This window comes from Gopherus evgoodei, chromosome 3 (genome assembly GCF_007399415.2).
Source record: "Gopherus evgoodei ecotype Sinaloan lineage chromosome 3, rGopEvg1_v1.p, whole genome shotgun sequence".
Classification (NCBI taxonomy): domain Eukaryota; kingdom Metazoa; phylum Chordata; order Testudines; family Testudinidae; genus Gopherus; species Gopherus evgoodei.
In genome coordinates, this window is record NC_044324.1 from 7,748,106 (window position 1) to 7,773,504 (window position 25,399).

General features: G+C 43.4%; 1 protein-coding gene across 1 annotated transcript in view; it reads right to left on the reverse strand.

Annotated features, from left to right (window-relative positions):
• Window positions 1–1,936: 1,936 nt before the first annotated feature.
• Window positions 1,937–25,399, reverse strand: part of DIP2B (disco interacting protein 2 homolog B) — a 131,798-nt gene continuing 108,335 nt past the window's right edge. The window contains 20 exon segments of the mRNA XM_030554905.1: window positions 1,937–6,088; window positions 7,081–7,204; window positions 8,182–8,359; window positions 9,061–9,135; window positions 9,888–9,945; window positions 10,088–10,149; window positions 11,225–11,253; window positions 11,256–11,282; window positions 11,285–11,393; window positions 12,335–12,503; window positions 13,074–13,204; window positions 13,946–14,055; window positions 15,062–15,173; window positions 16,246–16,344; window positions 16,346–16,368; window positions 21,545–21,561; window positions 21,563–21,666; window positions 22,703–22,783; window positions 22,927–23,036; window positions 23,968–24,169. Of these exon segments, the coding sequence (XP_030410765.1) occupies window positions 5,836–6,088; window positions 7,081–7,204; window positions 8,182–8,359; window positions 9,061–9,135; window positions 9,888–9,945; window positions 10,088–10,149; window positions 11,225–11,253; window positions 11,256–11,282; window positions 11,285–11,393; window positions 12,335–12,503; window positions 13,074–13,204; window positions 13,946–14,055; window positions 15,062–15,173; window positions 16,246–16,344; window positions 16,346–16,368; window positions 21,545–21,561; window positions 21,563–21,666; window positions 22,703–22,783; window positions 22,927–23,036; window positions 23,968–24,169 (2,073 nt within the window). The 3' untranslated portion in view covers window positions 1,937–5,835.

Here is a 25,399-nt window from a genome sequence, read left to right on the forward strand (position 1 = left end):
GTTACAATATATTGCTATAATACCTCACCAGCATATAACCATATCTTGATAGTACTGTTGTAACCAGTACTGAAAGTGTCCTCAAATCACTCAAGAAACTTAGGTAACTGAAAGCTAAGCCCACTTCTTGAAAGGCATGATGAAAGGAATTAGAAAATAAAAAGAGTAACATAATTAATGAAGTACTGACCATTGCAGTCATGCTGGATACCTGTATGATTCTGGACTGTCTAGTCAGATTAATTATCCTTTTATATTTATATAGTTCCCCCACACAACCAAGATTGAATAAATCATTGTGTGTCCTAGAAATAGGAGAAAATTACAAAAATACATCTTAAATTGTTTATTTTATTTTGATTTTATATCAAGCTAAACTCTGTGAAAAAGACTTTCTGGAAAGGGAATGTGTTAATATAAAAGAGGAGGACTGCCATTTAGGGTTTTTGGAAAAGCCTGTTTGGATACATTTACACTCACATTTTATACACACAGTAGAGCTGGATAATAAAAATTATAATCTCGCTTTAACTAAGTATTTATTTACATCTACAGATCCTTGAAGTAGATAAGATTTCCTTCAACACAATCTCTTGTTGATTTTTGATAGCAAAGATTATTCAGTGTTGAATCTCAGATGATGCCAAATGTCCTATCTCATCTCTCCGTGGAAAACCATATGTAGCTGTTCTATCATGGCAGCTGGCCAGAGAAAAAGTTTAAGGGTGGGGAATATTAAGTGTGTTGGTTTTTTTCCCTCCTAGGTTTTAAAATTAATACCACAAAATAGTCTACATTCTTTCCAACTTCACTGTTATTTTTCTCCTGTATATGTCAATGGTTGTTCTTAATTATATCTTACAGTATATTGAAGAGGAGATAAATGGCATAAAAATGTTCCCCAACAATAAATAAATGGAGCCAACAGGTATAATACAAGGTCAAGAAAAAGATACTTAATACGCCTGACAATGCAAACTGTGTTCAATAATACAAATGTCCATAACAATGAACAGTACAGAGTTTAAACTAAGTCAAAGATAACATACCTTAGTTAAAAAAGGAGTTTATATTTCAAAAGTCCACATTTCCTAAAATCATGGACAAAATCTTCTGGAACATGATAGTGAGCTCAAACAGTGCTGTGCATGTAGTGAAAGCACCCTTACAAATTTGTAATTATGCTAAAAGTCACACCACAAATTGCATCGTTTTAAACCAGATTGCAGGAAGGCTGAGCTTTCACAAATTTATTCACAAAGTGAAATGAAACTGTATATTCGCTGTTTGAATAGGCAGTGATTTCAGTGGGATTTGCAAGGTGCTCATTTTCCTGAATTGGACCTTTAGCTATACAAGTTAAATATTTGAATGAGATTTTCCAAAGCACTCAGCATTTGCCTAACTCTGCTTCCACTGAAGTGTAATGCTGAACACATTTTAAAATCCCTCATGAAAGCTTTAATTTTTTTCTTAATGTAAACAATAAGGTAAAATATGTTGAGATTGATTAACAATTTTTTATAACCTACTTATCAGAAATTTCAATCTAATATGTCTCATTCTAAACAAAAGCCAAGTGGTCTATTTTCAATAATTTAAGAACAAATCACTGTTCAAAGTAAAATATTAAAAATAAGTGTGTAATTTTTTTAATTGCACTTTAATCCTCCCTCACCCAATGGATCTCAACTATAATCTGATCTGAAATGATACAGGGGCCCACACTTTTGATTTGATGGAAGTTGAGAGAGCTCAGTTTCTCACAGGTTCAGGTTGTTAGCACTGTGCAATACAGCAGGTTTTGCATATATCAGTGAATGCAAACAATTTAATGCATTTGAAAAATGCTTTCGTCCTCCCAAATTCACCAGAACAAGTAACAACCAATGTTCACTTCCTCAAGGAAAAAGTTTAGAGACAGCAGATGAAGAACTAAGAAAGCAATCAGGCATCAATATTTATTAACACAAGACAAAGGAAACACAATCAATGCGTTAATGGAACACTGTCCAGCCAGGTGTTAAATTTAAAAATGTATATCTACTCTAATTTCAAATAAATAAAAAACCTTTATACATAATTACATAATGTTGTAGTCTGAATTTGACAATGGTAAATATGTTGACAGTAATTAAAGAAAAATTACATTTAGGCTAAAATGTAATCTTGTTTTTACAATTTTATCTCCAAGACAGTTAGTATGACCCAACTTAATTACACAGTTATCAGAGGTGCAGTGCAAGTGTTAACAGACAGACTTATTTAAGTACTGCAATTTTATGCCACAAATACTTTTTGCTAGGGCAGTAATCATACAACAGTAAGGTGTATAAACTTCTTTTAGTTCAGGAGTAACGGTTCTCAGGGTACAATGCAGCTCTCAACTTAAGATTCATGGCATGGACACTAATGGGACATTTATTTGCTTCTGCAACTGGGTGAACTGCAAAAAGCCAAACTGGAGTAGAGAGCTGAACATGAGTAGATTTGCCCCTTTGTACTCCTTGCTGGATTCTAAAGGGTACCCATACATGATGGGGGGAGGCAAATTCAGCTCTGAAAAGGAATAGCTAATGTCAAAGTTTTTGGTGGCCAGCCAGGTTCCTTAAGCTAAATGTCAAGAGTCATTCACTTACAGGAATTCTTCCCTATTACGATGTGAAAATATTTTAGGATGAATTGGTTACATCTCAAGACTCTTCCCAAAATGAATCAAATGAGTTGTTAATCAGTTTGGAAGAACATCACTGTGCTCCCAAACTCGAGGCATCAGTGACTAATACTTAGTGCCGTATAACTAGTTATTTACAGGGACGTTGTAATGATTAGATTGTATCCCCATCTATAGATTTGCCAACTGAGGCAGTGAAATGACTTGCCCAAGGCAACACAGCAAGTCAGCAGCAAAACTGTTATTAGAATCCAGGACTTCCTGACATCCAGCCTCTGTTCATTCTGCTAACACACACTTCTTCCTATTTTGCTGAACACGCTCAGAAGCATCCAATAATTTAAAAGTTGGCCACTTCTATACGCTACTTATCAGGAAACAAGACTTGGGCACTTAAGGGACAAAAAGACCATAGATTACAATTTGAATCCATGAGTCCCTAATCACAGAAATGTGTGGATCAGAATACAGTTAATTAGAATCACACTACACTAGAATTTAAAAATGTAATTATTCAGCTTCTAGAAATCCAAGCCGAGGAGAAAAATTACTGACCTTTTTAGTAATAAAGAGAGAACTTCAGCCTTCTAGATTAAAAATTCCAAAATGCCACTCTAAAAAGTCACTCTGAACTGCACGTATTAGCAATCCTTGATTAAATTCATATCACAAGACATTTGTGAATTTTTATTAATGCAAAATTACATAAGTGGAGAAACCCAATCAAAGACGTTTCTAGATTTGTGCTATGGTTCTCTCTCAATAGACAAGGATTTAAAATTGACAAAACAATGCATCTAAAAAGTTAAGTAAACTAGGATATGAAAAAAGCCTTTCAAAACTGTCTTCTTAAAAGTCAGGAGAACAAAGTGAAGCTGCATTGCCAATCATTCTTGCCATTCAAGGAAAGTGTGTAATAAAAAGGGGAGAATCTCTCAAGGAGGTCAAGGCTGGTCATAGGCAATTATATGCTGTTACCCAGCTGATCTACACTGGCATTTAATTTTTATCAGCAACGATGACACAGTTGTCCATTTCCTTATTTTTGCAGAGGATCTGTTAAAACCACATTCATATGGAGGCTTTGTACACTTTATAACTACCTAGCAGCATGACTGTGGAAATACTGTTTTAAAATATCCACGAGGGTCTTATTTCAAAAATCTAGGAATTTAACAACAACTCTTTAGAAAAGTAAATATTTAAGCTGCTTGTTTATAAGGAATTCTCTCCCTGTCTTAGACCTGCCATAGTCAATGAAGATATATCCTTCCACCTCTATGACAAGCAAATTAACCCTAAATATTTTGAGAATATATTCAGAGCTTTATATCTGAATTTTAACATTCCAGCCCTCAATGAAGAACTGTTATAAAGCATTCATAAGGAGGGGGATTTCAAGTACAGAACCACGACTTGTTTACAGATGGCTGTCAGAGCAGCACTTAATATAGCTGTTATAGATTTGGATTTATACAAGTTTACATTATATACCTTTATAAAAATTATCTAAACACACTGTATACTTGTTACAGGGGTAAATAATACATATTAAAATATTTTAAGCATGTATTTACATAGACCACAAATGGCCCAAAAAAGCTGTTACAATTTCTGCTATCCGGTCTTCTACGCTTCCAAAGTTTTGTTTTCTTAATCACATAAGAGAAAAAAAAACAAAAACAAAAAATCCAACTAAAGGTTAGATGAAAGAAAAATAGTTGATTCTGAAACCTTGTCTCGCCCTCAGCCCACTGTGCCAGAGGATTACAATAATTTCCAAATGGTTGGTCGTCTTGCACACTTTAAGGCTTCTGCTTTTCAGCATTTATAAAGGCCACAAACTGACCAACTATTTCAGGATGCTGTAATCTTGACTTTTTTTTTGAAGATATTTCACTATGCATGCACTAGAACATTATCCTTGCTTTCCGTTGCCACTTTGTCCCTCATTATAAAAAAATCACATAGCTGATTTCAGCCAACTCCCTTCCAGAATTATCAAATTCTTTCTGGTGAATGCCTCAGGGAAATTCAGGGTATTTTCCATATAAAGCCCTTGTACACATTACATTTGCTGCTATAACTGTGGGCACACTGTGGAATAAATTAAGGATGGAGCCACAATCCCAGCAATGAATTTAATTATTTTTGTCAATCTGTGCCATAATCTTAGCTTTTGGTTTTTTTAAACACAAAGCTCCATAATGAGGGGAAGCCGAGGCTGTCACACAAGTGTACAAATTTCAGTTAAGCATTCTGGAGATGCAGTACAGTTTCTATCAAAATTTTATTTTATTTTTAATGTTTCAAAAGCTTAAATACTTCAGCCTCATTTAGAAAGATGTGATCTAAAAACATAGGCTTCTACATACTATGACATTCTGGCCAGCAATAAAAGACTACATACATACTGAATTAAGAAAACTTTTGTAAGATTTGCATTTCTCACATTAATTGCCTAACCAAGTGTAATTTATGTTAAGGACTTCAAAAATTACAGTCCTCTACTTCAGATGTCATCATTACTTAAGCCAATTTTCTAAGTGAATTATGTATATTAATATTTACATTAAAAATATAGGCAAAATCCATTTTAAATTAAAGAAATATCTATACGAGTAAGTAATTCTTACTTTTAGGGGGTTATTGGATTTGGTCATGGCACAATTTTAAATAAGCAGTGAGATCCCATGGAACGAATAGCTACAGTACAGTTGCAAAGTACATTATATACTGGGGAACTGCAGGACTGATTACTCTTTTCTTAATAGTTTATTATCTTAAGTAAATAAACCCTCCCCTTATAGAATCATAAAACAGTATTAGATAAAAATACAAATATGTACAACAGATGAAAAAAGTAACACTACTGTAAAGGTTTTAGGAATTTTGTAACACACACTTGTCAACTTTGCATTGTCTATAAAGCTAATATTCAGTAAAACTGTTACAAACATTTTCCATTGTCTACCATATTTCCATTTGACCCTCAGTTGTTCCATGTGATCATAATCCCACAGGATGAAATGCCGGGAATATGGTAGCGATCACAAACTTTACATCAAGTATTAGTACTTTTCACCAGCTTTGTTTCTATAGTCACCATTGGTCATTTTAGTGGTACTACAAAGTTTGTGAACATTATCCCCTCTACCCCATTACATGTTATACGCCACATAGATGGGATCTAATTGATCAGCCAAGAAACTGTCACGGAGATGCATCCGCTGTTTTTCTCCTCTGGAATTGATGGGAATAACTCCTGGATCCACCACCACCACAACTCCCACAATTAGGTAATGTTCTTCCAGAACCACATTGGTAACTAGAGGGACTAAATCCAGGGCTTCCTGTTCACAGCCGCACAGCTCCACAACTACCACCAGCAAGTTGGTCCATGTGAACACAGCACTGAAATTTAATAAAAATATATATTTAATGCATACATTTTGTATAAACATGAAGTTACAAATCTTATTCCCCCTTCCTGTATCTCCTCTTTTGTTCAGGTCCCCAGATATCATGGTGATGTACAAACAGTACGCATACCAGAACTTTCCCTGTTGTTACATGACTTTTAGGTACCCGGTTTGTGGAAGGCAGATCTAGCATAATGCATATATAATGTAGCATATGTTTGAACTCTTCACACTTATCTGTGAGCAGACTACACAACCAGTATCTTAGCAAGGAATGGTGGTAGTACGTTGGGAGGAGTGAGAGGGAAAGCGTTGAGGAGCTGCATAAAGTTACACTTCTGATTTTGAACAGGATTCCCAGCCACAGTCCTTTCTACATTTGGGAACAACTGCTCCCATTTTCCTCTGCACAAGTCCTGGATTATTCTATTGTTCACACAGCATAAGGCTCCAGGACAGTTTTTTCTTCATTCAGGCATGTTAAGTGATTGTATTGGCTTTAAGTTTGAAGCCATCCCTCTGAGGATGCAGGTGTCCTTCAAATAAATGAGTGGGAGCAAAAGAACAGAGGAAACTGTCCTCAAAGACCAATGCAAATTTCAAACACTTTATTAACAAGCAGATCAGGATGCTACTTAGTCTGACTTGTTGACGAAATGTTGCTCTCAGTTCTGCAGGTATAAACAAACGAAGAGTAAATTCTTCCTTACACACTAACACGGAGGAGATCAGTGTTTGTACTTTGTCACCTTCAGCTAAGGCTCTTGACAGAACATAAAGCCTCAACAATGAGGCCTCAACTCAATATTATCCTCAATAACCTGCCTATGGTTACACAGCAAGTCTATGGCAGACCTATAAATAGAACCCATCTGACTCCTTGCCTTCAGCTTGCCTTACCACTTGATCCTGCTTTTTTGTACAACCATCTTCTATATTGCCGGGTAAATGGGGAAACGTGCATTCCCTAGTGTTCTAGTTTACCATTCAGCAATGCTCCTGTGTGTCCGAGATACTGAAGTCTCTATGTCAATTGGATGATAACGGAGTCCTCTCAGCTCCAAAGTTTCATCCAGTGCTCCTACGACATACAGTGCATCATGGCGATCTGGAGTTGGGGGATGAAAAATTGCACACACACATTTAAAAATGGGGGACGGAAAAAGATAAGTGGTGCGGTGAGTAAAGTATTACAAATTGTGATCTTGTATTCCCTAGTGGTCAAATGAAGTGGTAGAATTACAATAGCATTGACAAATGCCAGGTTTAAACTAGAAACTTTTGTTAGCATAATAATGTTGGTTAGGGGTGTGATTCTTTAAATATTTTTATACCAGCAAAAAGCCCTAGTACAGACACCATTATACTAGCAAAAACATTCTTATGATGACACAAGCAGCGTCTTCACTAGGGGAGTTATCACTGTAGTTGTACCAGCAAACCCTTTGTAATGCAGACAAGGTCAAAGAGTTTGCTTTCTTCCTTCCCACCAGCATATCATGCTCCAGAGAGTTGAAGTTATAAGGGGAAAATAAACTGAATAAAGGGATAGAAAAAAACTGCTACAGTCACAGACAAGACTCATATCTGAAATCACGTCCTTTGCTAAAGCAGTGTCATGGATGATTCACCTACCCACAACCGAGAAACAGGATCATGAGAGATCATCCATGATGTTAAATGCCAGGGTAGGTGTATGCCTTTCCTGAGGCTGATGGGGGAGAGTAGTTCTCAAACTCTCTACATTGGCACCTGATTCTCTAAGCCGGGGTACATTAACTGACGCCTGAAGAAAAGCTCAGTTCATCCTACTGGCCAGTGAAGAGTCAGACACAGAACACACTTGGGAAAATAAGGCATGGGTTTTTAGGACATGCATGTTTCAACCTGGTATGGGGGACGTTGCAAAGTGCCAAGATACCTGATGATTGGAGACCTGGTGCTAGAGAAGAAATTAAAATCAATAGCAGCAGCTTTAGTGAGCGAGCAGGGGAGGCCTGGACAGATTCACATTAACAGCAGAAACCATGGAAAATTCTTCATCTTTGCTAAAAAGAAGGAGAAAGGCGCCCATTTTTATCTTACCTCCACTGGCAGCTGTGAGCTCCGTCCGGCGAACAAAGCCAAGGTATCCAGTTCTAGCCCAAAGTGTCTGAGCGGCATCGCCAAAGCTCAGACGAGTGTTGAAATGATCAGCTTGAAGGGATTCATTATCATAGATGGTATAGTAACCACTGGCCGTGTGGGGACTGTTCACCCAAATCTATAGAGAAGATAATACGGTTCTGAGACCCATACACCATTGAAATGGAGCCTTCTTCAAGCAAAAGGATTAAATGCATTGTACTTCACAAAGAAATTATTGAGGGACTGAACTGTAATAAAAGGAAATTATCTTCACTGAAGATTTAGTTGGCACAGTAACTATTTGGCAGCTTAGGTCTGGGTGCCCAAAGAGCAGCCCAGGGGCCAAACACATTCTGCAGAGTTTTAAAATGCACTTTCCAGCTGCCCTCCTCCTGTAAGAAGATGATGATGGATAATCTACAGGTTTTTATTGCTTGTGAATTCAAAGAGTTTCTGTCTATCTATCAAGACAGGTCTAACTACAATCAAATAATCAGAACAGCATGCAAGCTCAATTGCAAATTTGACTGTTTCTTTAGAACCCAACTGTCAATTACAGTAATCCAGGTGCAGTATTCCACAGTTAAATGAAATCTGCAATGGAGTGAACCTTCATTTCTAAAATTCTCTCTAGTTTTGACATTAAACTTAATGCCCACACAGAAGCTCTAGGCACCCCAACAGTACTTAGATTTCTAAATACCCAGCAGCATTAACCCTTATGTATAAATAACTCTGCCAACCAGCAGCCTTAAAATAATCAAATGGAGATAACATAGCTCAGCCAGCAGACAAAAACAGAGAAACTCCCAAAACAGCAATTAAACCAGCAGCTACCTCTCCAAGGTGAGAATCTCCAACAGGTCCCTTGGTCTCAGGATTGACAATAATCACTTTGACTCCAGGCAAAATCTAAAGGACACAACAAGTAAAGGGGGTAAATCAGTTAATGGACTTCTGCCTGTAAATGTCCAAACTACAAAAGCAGTTACTTCACCTCTTGATTTTTGTGAGCATGGGTTTCACCTTCTCTGATATGTGTGTATACCTGTATGTGCACATCTACACAGTATATTCAGAACTGACTAATGTTACAGCAAGAATGCATTAATGACTCTCAAAGTCCAAGCAAGTGAGGGATTCTGGGGCTGTAAATTCAGGACATCAGAGGTTAACTCTTATATGTTTTTTGAGAGTTTGCATAATGAAGTCTGCCCAGGCCACTTGGAAAAACTGTTTCTATTACTGTTACTTTATTTAAGCAAAGGACTAACAGCCACTGCACATCCCAATGCATGCTGCCATCCAGGATACAGCAGACTGCTTACAGAACTCTGATAAAGTGAAAACATTTACTGTAAAATAGAATCAACCCCTCCTGCCCTCACCCTCAAATTGTTCTAGTGCGTTGCAATATGGAAACTGCAATTAAAGTTACAGCAAAGCCTGCTATTAGAGTGAAAAAAGACTTCAACGTATGTGGGTTTCTCTGCACCACGGAGTTAGTTCAATGATCATCTTTCTCATGCCATACTGCATAACTGTCTTAATACAGATGCCTCCCTGAACTACAAGTTCACATATAAAATGTTTCTGAAGGACACAAACACACTTGGACACATGCTGTGTGTGCCAAGCCATTAGGGAAGTGGATGTGAAATTACCTTCCCAGATTCCGAAAGCAGCAGGCTCTGTGGAGCTCCCCTCTCTACCAAACGCACTCTGAAGGGGAAAAACATTATGATGAAAAGCAAGAACTTCATTTACCATCTACCAAGAATTAATCTCATGGTCAACACAGTATTCTCCAGGAGGTTATGTAGAGGATGAATAATAAATAAAGTGCAATGTAAATACACTGTACCTGTCATGTCTTAAGGATTTCAGATCTACGTACACTGTGGTAGGGTCAGGCCCAGAGGTTCCCTACAGATTAACATTAAAGAACATGTTAATATTTTCTGTTTCTAATTATATGACCATCAGTGGTAATTAATATAAAGTGTAAAAACTATGCAGAAGAGCACACAGTTATATGAATAAAACCCCCCAAAACAACCAACCACCCCCACTCCACACACACACAGAGCATTACTTTTTGGACACTGACTCCCTGGTAAAGGTCCGAGCTGGGCTATTTAATTAGTACAAATGTGGGTGTGTGTTTGGGCTCCTGGAGAAGTGCCCTCACTTCTCACCCACCCCACGCTAGTCTCTCCATCTTCTGCTCAAAGAACGTCACACTCTGGTCCTTCCTTTTAGGGTCTGTTTCTCTTTATTCTGATTCTAGTAACTCTTCAAAGAAAAGAAATCAGAAAATACCAAACTGTTTCAAGGTCTCACTTTTTAAAGGCTCAGACAACAATGACAAGGCTGGTGCTCAAAGCCGTTGCATTGATAAAGACAAGCTAATTCACCATGCCCCTGCAAGGCAGGAGCTCTCAAATATTTTCCTTATGCCTCATACAGATGCCAGATTCATCTTCACATTTCCCACTCTGGCAGCCTGCACCAGAGGGAGCGCTAGCATAGACAAGCCACCAGCTGATACATCTGTTCTGAATGCTCCAACCATTGATCTTACCCGTGGAATGGCAATGCTGGGAAACTGGAAAAAAATGCTGGAATAGATACAACCTTACAGTAGGTCACACCTTGAGAGAAGTATCCCATGGCACCACCCCTTCATTCATGACTAACATCCTGTGGCAACTGCAGTTATTTCTTACATGGAAATGCAGAAGTTTGGAAGTATATCAAGTGTTTTTAGATTCTTTAATGGAATCTGGAAGCTGGAAACAAGGAGGGAACTGCCTGCACTGTATGCCTTGCTGCTTCTCCAGAGCACCAGTGAATGGTCCTCAGACCAGAGTTTGAGCTAAAGTTAACAATTTAGCAGTATGTGTTGGTTATGAAGAGTTCGCCAATTCAGCTTGACAGAATCTGGAAACCTGGTCACTGACAACATAATAGTCATCCACATTAAATATCCCTTTGATACCTGTAAACAGATAGCTACGTTGATCTTGACCCAAAGGTGGTGCTCACAGCACGGATGACAGGCCAATGTCTTTGAAAAGTTTGGAGAAGGACTGGGTGAGAGAAATTCGTGGCCGCTCTTCTGCAACCACCACACAGGTCCGAACACATGACAGATTAGTTCCTCTTGCCTGTAGAAACATGGTGCAGATACAGATAAATGCAAACAATTGCTGCTCTGCCTCTGACAAACAAAGCAGAGTTCCACAGAAGACTGTTTGCCCCCTCCTCCACACCTAATCAGCAGGAGACAACAGGTCCACAAGTGACGGATATCTCCCATTATGCCATTCATGATATATGTACCTTACTATGTCCCTGTTGGTAGGCTATCAAATGTGACTCTGATCAGGCAGCCCAAAAAGCATAAATGGAATAATAGCATTTTCAATTTTGCTTCCTATCCAGCTATAAGGAATACAGTTCTCTGCATTTCCATAGTACCTCATCCCTGAGTTTAACTAAACCTCACCACACCCCTGCTGGGTAGTTTAGGATTATCACTCCCATTTTACAGATGAGGAAATGGAGCCATAAGTGGGTGAAGTGACTTGCTGAAGGTCACACTGAGGCTACAGCAGAGCTGGGCACAGACCCCTCAGTTATGTACTCTAATCACTGCTGCCCCATAATTAAAGAAAAATGGATAGCACTACCAGCTTTGCAGAGCTGCACAGTAATCTATGTGATTGTGGATATCGTGCAAAGTATAAAATTTCACAACATTTTGTACTGTTAGTGGTGCAAAATTCAGTGGTGACTTTGTAGATGGAGCACAGTTTTAGGAAAACAGATGCAAGTAGTAATCATAAACCTTGAACATATTTATTTTTTTCCTCCGGCTCTTCCAGAGAGTCATGCTACTGCTTAATGGCTTGGCCAGCAGATATGCTGTATCCTCAGCTGGCTTAGAGCCCTGCAGCAGGCTAATGGTATATAGCTGACTACTCATGCAGCATGATGCTGCTGCTACTGCCTCCGCCTTCTAAGGTTTGCTCATCTCCATTTGCTTTAGCACAAGACTGGGTACCAACTTTTAAAATCAGTGTAAGATACTGACAAAGGTTCTTACCTTTAACACTTCGACCTGATTTCCAAGTCCCTTTGTGCACAACTCCATGACTGAATAGGAACAGAAAGTGTCCCTTATTTTGTACTGACTGACAGTGGAAAGCCAGAGGAAAAGATTGGATTCCAACTCCATAGGAGGAATTAAGATGGACTGGTGACCAGAATACACACTGCCATGGAAGATTAGAGAGAGAAAGATTTTACTATAGAAGCTGGTTAGCATTAAGTTTGTTTTTGTTATTCTTGATCACCAACACACAGTGATGTTAGGACCAAACGTAGGTAATGGGATTCCATGTCTGGGATAATTTGATGACAACACTAGTGCCCATCTCCTTTACAATGTGCGGCAACATTGTATTAGTAATAAAAACGTCTTGTAACTGAGTAACACACTTCCCATTGCCAATGTGAAAGAGAAACGCAGGCCCCCAAAATACATTCCATTGTAATATGTAACCAACAAAGAAAATGGGAGAAACTTTCTAGAGCTAATCTCTTGCAGTGCATCTACATGTTTAGAGAAATACAGCCACACGTGGATAGATCTTAAAACCAGAAGGGAAGGGGGTCATGTTATTGAGCATCCAGAGCCAGATCTTGAGCTGGTATAAACTGGAATCATTCCACTGAAGACAATGTAGCTGTGTCAATTTATACCATTTGAACATATAGCCCCTACATTTCCTATTTTAAAATCAATCAATATCTTACCCTTTTGTTTTCATTCCAACTCATACCTGCAAAGGCACCACAGCGTAAAGCCAAGTCCGCAGTAGGGATCAAGACAAATGGCAATCTGCCGAGAGGAATAGAGCTCACACTGGAGCTTTATCGCCCTGCAAAGAGCATTCACTGCCGAGTGGGACATCTGTAACAAAAGACAGAGAGAGGGAGAGATACAGTGTTGAAATCCAAGAACTTAGGAACAGGATTTCTCTGAGTCAGCTGGGTACAGTGAAATATGGGCTTGGTTTCCTTACAATGCTACTCCACAAATTAACTACCCTTATCACACATGGTGAGTGCAAAACATTGTGGAATCTTCCACACAAAACTCTGTTTATCTTAGATCATTAAAGCATGTTCTAAAAGGAGCAGCAGCTTCAGTTTCTCACTGTACACCTCCCTCAGCATCTGAGCCCAGCCAGCACCCCACACCACAGCCTAAGGGCTCAGGTTTTTACTCTTGTTTCTTTCACACCCTCTTCTCTGTTGCCAACTGCCAGAGCTGCTACTCTGCTTTCAGTGGAGGCCTGTGAATTCTGTTCCAGTAGTTCACTGTTAGCTGAGACTGCAGAGCGATACCGTCATCATTCCCTGTTCACCTAAATATGCGATCCTCCATCAGCCTAGGCACCTGAAATCCTGAGGCTGCTTCTGGCCTCAGTCTTCCTGCATGGCAGCCCAATGCAGAGCTGCTTTACCAGCCTGAAGCCAGATTGCATTTTTTGGATCTGCCAATATGTAGCTTTACTTCTCCCAGTTTATTAACTGGGACGAGTGATTTTTAAATTAAATCACAAGAGCCACTTTAAAAAATAACAAAAAAAAAAAAGATTCAGCCAAAAAAGTTATATGAGACCTTCCTTCTCAGCAGGTGTTACTGTACCTTCACTCCTGTAAGCATGCCTGTCGTGGACACACTAAAATCTAGGTATGCCAACATCTCTGGTGTGGGTGGTTTATAGATCTGAGGTAGCCGCTTCCTGGGCAAGTCATCTGTGTGGGTAAGAAACAAAGTCTTATGATTCTGTTGTTTCTGAATTGGGATTCTCAGGGATGATGGAACTTTCAATGACTAGGATGAGATGAATGCAGGAGAAGAGCAAGCCTTCTCAATAATTAGCTGTGGAATAACCTTCCACAAGAGAGTGACCAACATGTCTCACTGCTTTCACGAGGAAGTGCAAGGGCCATTTCTATGTCAAAGCTTTCCCCTTAAAAAAATCTATCTACTCTTGGAAAGGAGGAGAAAAGAGAATCTAGCTGTGTGTGTGAACCCGATTCATATGGACTATAAGGTGCTCTGATACCACTCTGAGGAGTAAAGGGTGGGGAGATTCAATTGATGCTGCGAGGCACTGAATCAAATACGTAAATGCTATCAAGATATTACACTTGTCATGTGCCATTCAGTGCTGTCCTCTCTTCTGAAACTGCCAGTCAGTGTTAACTATGACATGGATACCTGTCCTGAAGCCACTAACATCAACTGGACTTTAAATTTTACCCCCATGCTATAATTCTACATGTGGTTCAGCTCTGCACAAGGAACAATTAGAGTTTCCAGGGTCAACCATGGGTCAGATTACAAGGCAATCCCAGCCTTGCCTCTAAACACTCTTTGTTCAAATTATTTCAAGAACATTCAACATTTTTAGTCTGAATGGGGCTAGAAAGTCTTGAGACACCCTCTCTGTTCCATCTGGAATTGTATCCTTCCCACAACTGCTTTCCTCATTCACAAATTTCACATCTCATAATAGGAGACTGACAGCACAGCTCTTCCCCCCCCTCTTTTTTTTTTTTTAAATTGTATGTGTAAAAGTGTAAAGCTGGGAACTGCTGAACCACAGTCTCTGAGATGCTTTTTCTGAGCAGTGAAGCCCCCAGAGCAGCCAGTCAGATAGTGTCTGTACTGGCAATGCCAGAACCTCATTCAGAGTCAGAATCCCTACATGCAGCTTTGAAAATCTTGGAACTACTTGACAAGAGAAGTTCTCACCTGTGTCAATGATGGTTGGCCAGGTTTTTACATCCACAGCAGCAGCTGCCTCTCTGGATTTCAGTAGTCTCATTAAGGTCTGAGTTGTGAGAATGCAGGCAGCTTTGCTGACCTAAAAATATAACCAACAAATGATTACTAGAATGTGAGAGAAAAACATGTGGCCTTTCAAGCCCCATAATTAGTGGAGGTTGTGGGTATGCTTGTGCAATGCACTTTCCCCACCTGTGGGCCAGCCTCCCGTATAGTCTCTCACTAACGTCCTTTGCTATTCCAAAACACACCACCCTGCTCAGCCAAGACCCCAAATTCATACTAAAATGCAACGTGGCAAGATCTTTGGAAAAGCTGAGTAGGGATGTTATGTCAGGTGGGAATCTGACGGTAGCTCTCCCTCCGTATCAACAGAGTCAGCCTAGGCCAGTTACTGTAATTAGCAGGTAATTGGTAGACTGGCACTTGCCCAGTAGTCACTTAAGATACAGTGTTGCAATAAGGAAGCGTTATTTACTCCTTCTCGTAATACAAGAACTAGGGGGCACCAAATGAAATTAATAGGCAGCAAGTTTAAAACAAACAAAAGGAAGTATTCTTCACACAACGCACAGTCAATCTATGGTATTCCTTGCCAGAGGATGTTGTGAAGGCAAGACTATAACAGAGTTCAAAACAGAACTAGATAAGTTCATTGCCAGGAGGGGCTGGGATGGGTGTCCCGAGCCTCTGTCTGCCAGAAGCTGGGAATGGGCAACAGGGAATGGATCACTTGATGATCCCCTGTTCTGTTCATTCCCTCTGAAGCACCTGGCATTGGCCACGGTCAGAAGACAGAATACTGGGCTAGATGGACCTCTGGTCTGATCCAGTATGGCCGTTCTTATGAGTTATTAGGTGGCAACAAGCCTGTGGGTCACATAAGGTAGCCTATTCCTGCTACCATGTATTTTGCAGCAACTTGTGTCACCCCTGTAACAGCCAGAGGCAGCAGTTATACTGAATTCTCATTGATTAAAAAAAAGTCCTACAGCTAAAAATAGTTCATTCTGACACAAGAGGGTGTTCTAATATACCTGCAGCCATGAAAGATAGCATGAGAGATTTCATTCTTACTACTCTCCAGATCCAAACACCAGAATAATGGTGCCCCATGCTGGGCCCATAGGTTGCAGCTTCCCATTACTCACATCTACAATCATTCGCACAGTGGGCAGAGTTGCAGTGAGGTTCTGAGCATGAGGTGGTCGAACGGTCACAGGAATGCAGCCAGCATACAAACAGCCATGGGAATGCAGCAATGACCTCAATGCCTGCAAGAACACAACAGGCTGTCACACAAGTGCTGACTGATGTCCTTGTGACACTAACCTCTACTCCAGTGGTTCCCAACTGTGGGCACGCCCACTAGGGGGCACAGAGGAATTTTGGGGGAGGAGTGGAGGGGGAGCGAGGCGTTGCGTGTAGGGTGACCAGATAGCAAGTATGAAAAAATCGGGATGGGGTAGGGGGTAATAGGTGCCTGTATAAGAAAAATCCCCCAAAATTGGGACTGTCCCTACAAAAAAATCAGGACATCTGTTCATCCTGGGTGCATGGCAGAGCCTGGGTCGCCCCTACAGGTGACGGCTGAGGACTGGGCTCCACTCTGCTTGTTGATGTAAAACCTGGCCATGGTGTTGTCCGTCAGAACTGCTACAACACTTACCTTGTAGTCGGCCTGAAAGGTCTGGCATGCTAGTCGCACCTGCCCTCAGCTCCTTGATATTGATATGGAGAGTAAGCTCGTCCTGCGACCACAGGCCCTGCGTTTGGAGGTCTTCCAAATGCGCAATCCATCTCAGAGCTAACACGTCGATTACCAGTGACAAGGAGGCTGAGGGCTGCTGAAGGGGACTCCTTCACACACTGTCCGAGGGTCGAGCTACCATTGAAGGGACTCAAGCACCTGCCCTGGCACCATGACCATTGAATTCAGGCTGTCGCCGTCCAGGCAATAGGCCAAAGTGAGCCCATAGTGCAGGCTGCCATGTGGCCGAGGAGACTCAGGCCATGGCTACACTGGCGCTTTACAGCGCTGCAACTTTCGCGCTCAGGGGTGTGAAAAAAAACACACCCCTGAGCGCTGCAAGACACAGCGCTGCAAAGCGCCAGTGTAAACAGTGCCGCAGCGCTGCGAGCAACGGCTCCCAGCGCTGCAAGGTACACCCGTAGAGGATGTGGAGTACATGCAGCGCTGGGAGAACTCTCTCCCAGCGCTGGCGCTGCGACCACACTTTGAAGTGCAAGCGTAGCCATACCCTCAGGCATCCCCTGGCAGTGGTGGTCAGAAGCCTGAAGCCTTGAATGATGTCCATCATGGCTTGGAATTGGGACTCTGGCAGAAGTACTCTTGCCTGAACTGAGTATAAAACCACCCAGATGAATTCTATTCTTTGGGCTGGTGCCAAGGTTGAGTTGACCAGTCCAGACTTCAGACTCCACCTGCCCCCTGGTGCAAACCCTAGAGCAGCCAATCGTTGAGGCAGGGGTATACCCGCACCTGCCTCCGATGGAGGAAAACAGCCATGATCGACATGCACTTGGTGAACACTAGGGGGCTGCTGCGAGGTCGAATGGAAAGACTATAAACTGATAATTTTTTGTCGACCACGAAGTGTAGGAATCACCTGTGTGCAGGCTGAATAGCTATACGGAAGTACAAGTCTTTCATGTCGAGGGTGGCGTACTAGTCTCCCAGATCCAGAAAGGGAATAACTGTGCCCAGGGAGACTATGCGGAACTTCAACTTTACCATGAACTTGTTGAGTCCTCGCAGATCTAGAATGGGTCTGAACCTAATCCCCAAAGAGGAGTAGGAAGTATCGGCAATAGTACTCCTTCCCCGAGGAACTCCTCCACGTTCCCATGGCAAGGAGGCTTGCACCTTCTGGATAAGGAGTTATGCGTGAGAAAAACGGGGAAGGGAGGTGGGAGGGAGGGTAGGAGCGGAATTGGAGAGAATATCCCACTTCTACCATACGGAGAACCCAGCAGTCCAAAGTTATTTGGGACCAAGCATGGCAGAAGTGGGACAGACGATTCAAGAATGATGGGGAAGGATCCAGAAGTGATGCTGGTGCGCTGTCCTCAGGCGCACCTTCAAATGGCCTGCTTGGAACCCAACAATGGTTTAGGTCGGGCCCTGGGCCTGCACAGGCAGGAGATTTGAAGGTTTATGTCTTGCCATTCCTGCCCCTATAAAAGTCCTGCCTTGGCCGAGGAGGGACAGGAGCACTGCTGCTGAGGCTTGAAATGTTAACATTGGGTTGCCAGGGTGTGCATACCCAAGGATTTCATGGTAGCCGTGCAGACCTTTAGGCTATGCAGCCTAGAGTTAGTCTGCTTTGTAAACAGACCTGCCCCATCAAAAGGCAGGTCCTGCATGGTCTGTTGAACCTCAGGCTGGAGTCCCAAGGCCTGCAGCCATGAGCTACACCTCATGGCAATGCCAGAGAACAAGGTGCATGCCACTGTGTCCGCAGCATCCAGTGAGGCCTGTAAAGACGTCCGTTGCCCACCACTTTGCCCTCCTCCCCTATCGTTCCAAACTCCTGTCTGGACTCTGTTAGCATCAGCTCCTTAAACTTGAGCATCGAGTTCCCGGAGTTGAAGCTGTATCTACTCAGAATTGCCTGCCTGTTAGCAATCCTGAGTTGCAACCCCCCGTGGAATACACTTTGCTCTCAAATATATCTAGGCGCTTGGTGTCCTTGGACTCAGACGCTGGGGCTTGTTGTCCCTGCCGCTCCTTTTACATTTACTGCAACCACCACCTATGAGCAAGGCTGCGGGTGTGTGAAGAGGTATACACACCCCTTGAGAGGACAAAATACTTCCTCTCCACACCCTTCGCGGTGAGAAGGATGGAGGACGGAGTATGCCAAATGGTCTTAGCATTGGCCTGTATGGTCTTGATGAGGGGTAGAGCCACCCTAATGGCCTTCTGGGTCAGGAAATGACCTCCAGGTCCTTCGACTCCACCACCTCCGTGGCACTACAAGCTCATATTTGCGCCACCCTGCGAAGGAGGTCCTGTTGGGCACACCTTGTCTATGAGGGGCAATCCAGAGATGGAGGTGTCTGCAACTGCCTCATCTGGGGAGGATGATGAGGAGGCTAATGGGGGAACAGGGTCCTCCTGATCCTCTTGGTCTCCAGGGGCTTCCTGTTTCGCTTCTGTGTCGGAGCCCAATCATACCTGGATCAGGCTCAGGAGCTGAGGTTGGTTCCAGGGGAGGTAGTGTGACCGGGTACCCTCCTTGGCACCCCTAGGGGTGGGGGAGACTGACTGATGCCTCCAGCACCCGCGATCAGAGGTTGCTGAACGGGAACCTTTGGATTGGATGCCCTGGGCCTGGTGGTACACCCATGGGGTCCAAAATGGCCACTGTGCTGGTCCCTGCCCCTGCGCAGGCCATGACCCTGCCCCCATGTCAGGCCTGACTGGTGCAGGCCCCGCTCTGAGGATGTAGACCCTGTCTCCAAGTCTAAAGATGGAGACCGTGATGGCCAGGGTGTGGCTGAGCGGAGCTGGACCTGGGGAGCAGCGCTGTACAAGGCGGGAGAGTGTGTTGTGATCTGGAGCGGTGCCACAATCAGGATCTGTGCTGTAATGCTGAGTGGTGCTGAGAGTGGGACCTGCAATGTGACAGGGATCGGCACTGGCGATAGGGAGCAGTGCCACAACTCCAACTGGTGGTGCTGAGGGATAGAGGCTTCACCAGTTGCCTCAGGAGGGTGCCTCATGTTCGGTACTGTACCCAGAGGCCTTGGCTCAAAGGACCAGGGAACTGTAGCACTGTCATGGTGATAAGGTCCCTTGCGGCCGTCGAAAGGTGCTCAGGGTGGGAGGCAGTTCCACCTCCTGAATGACCTGGCTTGGAGAGACTTCCAACGGCACACCGGACGTGCAATTGGTCCCCCTTGCCGGGCCAACGTCGATGGTGCCCGGCTCGCAAACGTCTTCCGCCCTGGGTGCTCCTCTCTGGGATGTGACTCCATTGGCCAACTCCCACGGTGTTGGTCTCTGAGGTCAGAAGATCCACTCTGTAGCCATGATGTCTGTGGCTGCTTCTGCATTGGAGAATGGGACCGGGGGGCGGGTCATCTTGACTGTTTCGGTGCCGAGTAATGGCGGTGCCGAGGGTCTCTCCCAGAATCCTTACTGCCGGTGCCGGTTTCTACCACTGCCACTGGGCACTGCGCATTGATGAGCTCAGTGCCGGGTTTTGCCGTGCTAGTGTAGGTTGTGATCTAAGTGCCGCCTCCATAAGGAGCTGCTTGAGGCAAAATTCTGCTCCTTTTTTGTTCTAGGGAGAAACCCCTTACAAAGCCTGCAACTTGTTCACTTGGGTGTGACTTCCCACAGACACTTTAAGCAAGCGTCGTGGGGGTCACCATATGGCATGAGCTTTACTGCAGGACTTGTAGGTTTTGAACCCTTGGGACTTAGGCATACCCCAAGTCCCCAATAGGGAATGCGGTTCGGGTGAATGTGAAGAGGAAGACACCCCTACTCCCAACAGCTATCTGCGGTAACTGAAAACACTAAAACTAACAGTAATGAGGCTAGGAATAACTGTGAACTAACTAATCTGAAAGATTGGGAAAACGAGGAGAGCTTGCATAAGCAAGTCACCGCAGTTCCAACGACCGTCACTGGCAGTAAGAAGGAACTGAGGCGGCGCCGGGTCGCAGGGTCATATATTGAGCGCTATGAAGGCATCACTCCATGGGTGCTGCTAGGGGGAAAACTTTCCACCAACTGTGCACACGGCGCATACACACCTAATTGAAATCGATATGAGCAATCACTCAAAGAATAACAACTCTATAGAAAGCCATCCTGGCAGCTAAGTCACAGTAAATAAGACATTTCTACATCATGACTGAAAGGCATCCACCTCTGGGGTGGAGAGAAGCCACCAAATGCATGCAGAACATTCCCAAAGGAGTGAGGCCTCAATACTCTAATGTGCACACAGAACAGACAAGACCCAGAAGTCACCCTTGGAGTTAGAGACTACCCCTTTCTACCAATAGATCCAATGTGGCCACTATAGTATTTTCAAATAAAACTTCGAGAGTATCAATGGGATCTTTGATGTCCACAGGCAGAAGACTTGAAACTTCTAAGATTTCATCTGAAAGGCCCAGACACAGTAAGATACACAGAACTCAGCGCATCTGTTGGAGTGAAGTCAAAGTGGGCCAGCCTTTCCAGGATTCAGTACAGCCTAGCGATGCTAAGCCTTATGCCGAGACCCCTAACACGCCCACATGTCCCTAGGAAACCTAACTACTCAGTGTTAAAACCAGATCAGTTACTCTACAATCCCAGGCGTAGGCTGCTCAACAGTTTCAGTCTTACAAGTTTTGAAAGTTGGATTAATAGGTTGTTGTGCATTTTCCCAGTGCGGATTCTGGCCAGCACCAACATGACCTTACCAGGAGGATAGAGCAGCCACATTGTCTCCTGCATTCAGATGTCCCTTGTCATACAGAACTGACGCAATTCTCTCTGCTCTCTTGTGCAGCTGGAGGCAGGTGGCTGTGCACACAGGAGTTCCCTTGAAAGGAGAGAGAAATGTAGTGAATGAGAGCTGGAACAGCACAAGTCAGCTGCACAAAGGGCAGCACAGATGAAAGTTTAGGTTGTGAGTGCCTGATGGGCCATTTATCCACTGTTCAATGTCACCGAAATGCATTGAACTGATCCTACTCCTAGGAAATGTCACTTATCAGGGATTTGATTCAGCAGGTTCTCCTGCACCTACTGTGCTATACAGTTCCCTGACAAAACACACTCAAACTGAACTTCTAAGGTGGTGCAAGGGCTGATGGGACCTGCAGACTCCAAATAGTTTTAAAGCAAAGTGAAGCAATTGTTAAAGAATGAGCAGTATCTTCTAACATCTTCAAGTGAAAAAGACTGGTAGACTGGTAGCCCAGTTTTGAAGAGTTAAATTTTAAATAAACCCAAGCCTTAGGCTGCATGTTAAGGTTTATACACTTCACCTTGTAGGCCTCTCACACGCACACACACACGCACACACACAGATATAGTGTGCACGCGCACGCATTGGGAATTACATGAAGGAGCATGAGCCAGGAAAGTTTATAGAAACATTCTTCTGAATGTATAGCTTCTAGTCCCACTTCAGGCAGCAGACTCTAATCCCTACTGTACTTATATAGGGGCAGAAAAGGGAGAGATTTCTGCCTCTCCCCCTATGCAGGGAGGAGGAAGCAGGGAGAAGAAGAGACCATGAATTTAGCTTGGCCCCTGAACGATCCTCTGAAAAAAGTTCTTTAAAACATAGGAGGAGCAGCACCTTGACTCTGGTCTTTGAGTGGTGTCACATTTATGATGCTAAACAACATAAAGAGATGATGCTGTGAAGTTAATGAAAACTTTCCACATCAGTGTCACATGTCACTTCTATAGTTACAGTGGCCATGATGACACTTTCATCCTGATGACCAAGATACCCCCCCTCATCTGAGACCCAACACAGCCCTAGACTGTGGCAAGCTCATAGCTTCTGCCAAACCAGCACCTCATGATAATCTGAGCCCAACAAAAAAAAACATGCTAATCTGTACCTTGGCATTTAGAAGAAGGAAGAGCATGTGATCAGGGGTTGCTTGAGCTCTCCATTGCAACACCTCCGTCAGGAACTGGTGCTGCAATGAGAGACAGTAGTGAGTGCCAGCACAAGTGCTCCGAGATGACAATTTCACATCACCGCTCCGTGTTTTATTCAACTGGGGGGTGAAATGCTTTCCCACATGCTGGCCACAATAAGCATCTGGCTGTAGAGATTTACCTTTCTAACCAAATCGTTGTCTTCTATTTGTCCAAGGTCCCTCCCAGCAGCCTGAGCAATGCGCTTCCCAGCAACCAGGTTCCCCACCATCACAGAGGCTGGGCCAACACCTGTTGGCAAAGAGCAGCCGCATAGACTTAGTAAAAGATGGAAACGTACAGACACATTGGAAAGAGCCATTTTATATTTTACAGTCTGCAGGGCAGCAATGCAGGCTAATGGTTAAAGCAGGGAGAAGATGTCAGAGCTCCCAGCTCTGCCAGTGACTCAATGCATGACCTTGGGCAAATCACTTCACCCTGGGACAGACTCATTTTCTCTCACCTGAGAACTGGAGCTAACAAAACTACCATCACCTCACAGGTTTCCCCCACTGGGAGATGCCAAGTGATCTCATTACAGAGTCAAACTGCTGGGGAAGGAGGAATGCAGAAACTGGAAACATCCTAGTGAGTCACATACATGTTAGACTATCACAGCGCTGCACAATTGGGGTTAAAATGAAAGGGCATAGGCTACCTTGCTTTAGGGGAACCTGTGAGACAGGTTAAGTGCTGCACCAACAGCCCAGAATCACAGCATATAACCTGAGCTACAAGGAGGTGATGCTAGCCTTAGCCTCCTGTAGAGCAGTCAAGTGGAATGAGGATGAGCGAGCAGAGTAGAAGGTTGCTCCCCAAGACCAGGCTCCTCTTGAAGCATGGCTGCCACAAGGGTGGTTGAAGAGAACACTGGAAGTGCAGAAGAAATTTCTTGCTGGGCTACCAGTCTCTGCTTCGGAGGCCTTCTGCTCATCAGGGCAGCGAGCCTTACCTAGGATGGGGTTTGAAATGAGTTCCTGACACACTGATGCACCAATGGCAGACCTGGTAGGGTCAGAGTCTCACTGCAATCCCCAGCAGCTAGAACACATCTTAGCAAGGGGAACACGAGTGAAGCCATTAGCCTAATTTTCTAGGCCTGAGGCAAAAAGGCTCAGAGTCTACCCCTTGCATTCAAGAGCTTGTCAGCATTCCCCAGGTGAGAAACACTCTGTGTTACCTGGTTGTTTCTGCCTGGGTTTTGGCAAGTTGGTCACACATGTGTGCGGGCACATGAGGATGTTACACGGGTGCAGCGAGCCCTCCAAAAAGTGCTGTTTGGTTTGAGAGATATGGATCCCTCCGAGAGGAGTTTTTGGCAAAGAGTTGGCTGGTACCAGAGCAAGACAATACACGCCCACTTGGTGAATGCTGTCAATTGCCTAGAGACAGAAGAGAAGAAGTTGCTCAGCTGGGCAGAAACTAGTATTATTAGGTGTCCTGACAAATTCCAAGAGCTTTTCCTGCATTTGTAAACTCATTGACTGCAGTGGCCATCACTTTGTTTTGTATTTGTACAGTGTTTGGCACAAAGGGGTCCTGGGCCATGTCTGGGAATCCTAGGATCTACTGTCAGAGTGGTTGCCATGTTAGTTTGTATCAGCAAAAAGAATGAAGAATATTTGTGGCCCTGTAATACAAACAAATAACATCTTGTTTGTAAAAAACAAATCAGAACATAATACGTCACTCACTTATGGGCCACAAGCAAATGCCAGGAAAAGGCAGTGCACAGCTTTCAGAGCAGCAGTGTGAGCCTGCTTGCCTGAGTTACCAAGTACCTGAAAATTAGATGTTTGAAAGAAGTCTTCTTGCTGCCCCTCAGAGCTTTATCTCCTGGCTACCTGGAATGAGTCACTGCCCTCTGCCTTCAGCAACACACCTTGAATACATTACCTGAACATAAGTCCTATAGCTGTAGTGTAAATAGCCCATGGAGAGAGTGGTAGAATGAAGCAGGCAACAGGCTAATATCTGGTTGCCTTCCCTGGTCCCAGGTACCAAAACCAAAAAGGCAGGAAGAGCACACTACCCTAGCCAGACTATAAACATGGGCACAGTGGAATGCTGGGAAATGAGTAAGGGCCTGTTAATGTCCCCTCCTTTACAATCCATCCGAACCACGGCACCAACTTTTGGTCATGAATGACTCAAGTCTCAATCTGTTGAAAGCTGGTGACTCATCTGTTTCTAGTGAGTTTAGGGTTTATTTTGCAGACTCTTCAGCCCTGGAATTAACCATCAGCCTCTGCCTCTCACCAGTATTCACACATTTTAACATATTACTCAGATCAGTATATGTTCTCCCATCGGTGAATATAGCTAACCTGTAAGCTTCTCAAAAATTACTCTTTCGCACAAGAAAAAACTCCAAAACCAGGATTTGCCACTCATCCTGCACACACCTTTTCTTAAAACCCAACTGTTTTGGATGTTTTACCTGTTTTCAGTTCTCAAATGGTTCCCAACACCTTACCGCTGCAATTGCTTCTCAGCTGATAACAAGTGCATCTTTAAAGAAGAATTGTTCTTAGAGCGCCAGCATGATCTATGGGGCTAGAAGCCAGAGACCCTTGATTTCTAATCGGGTTCTCCTTTGGGGCACTGAGAAG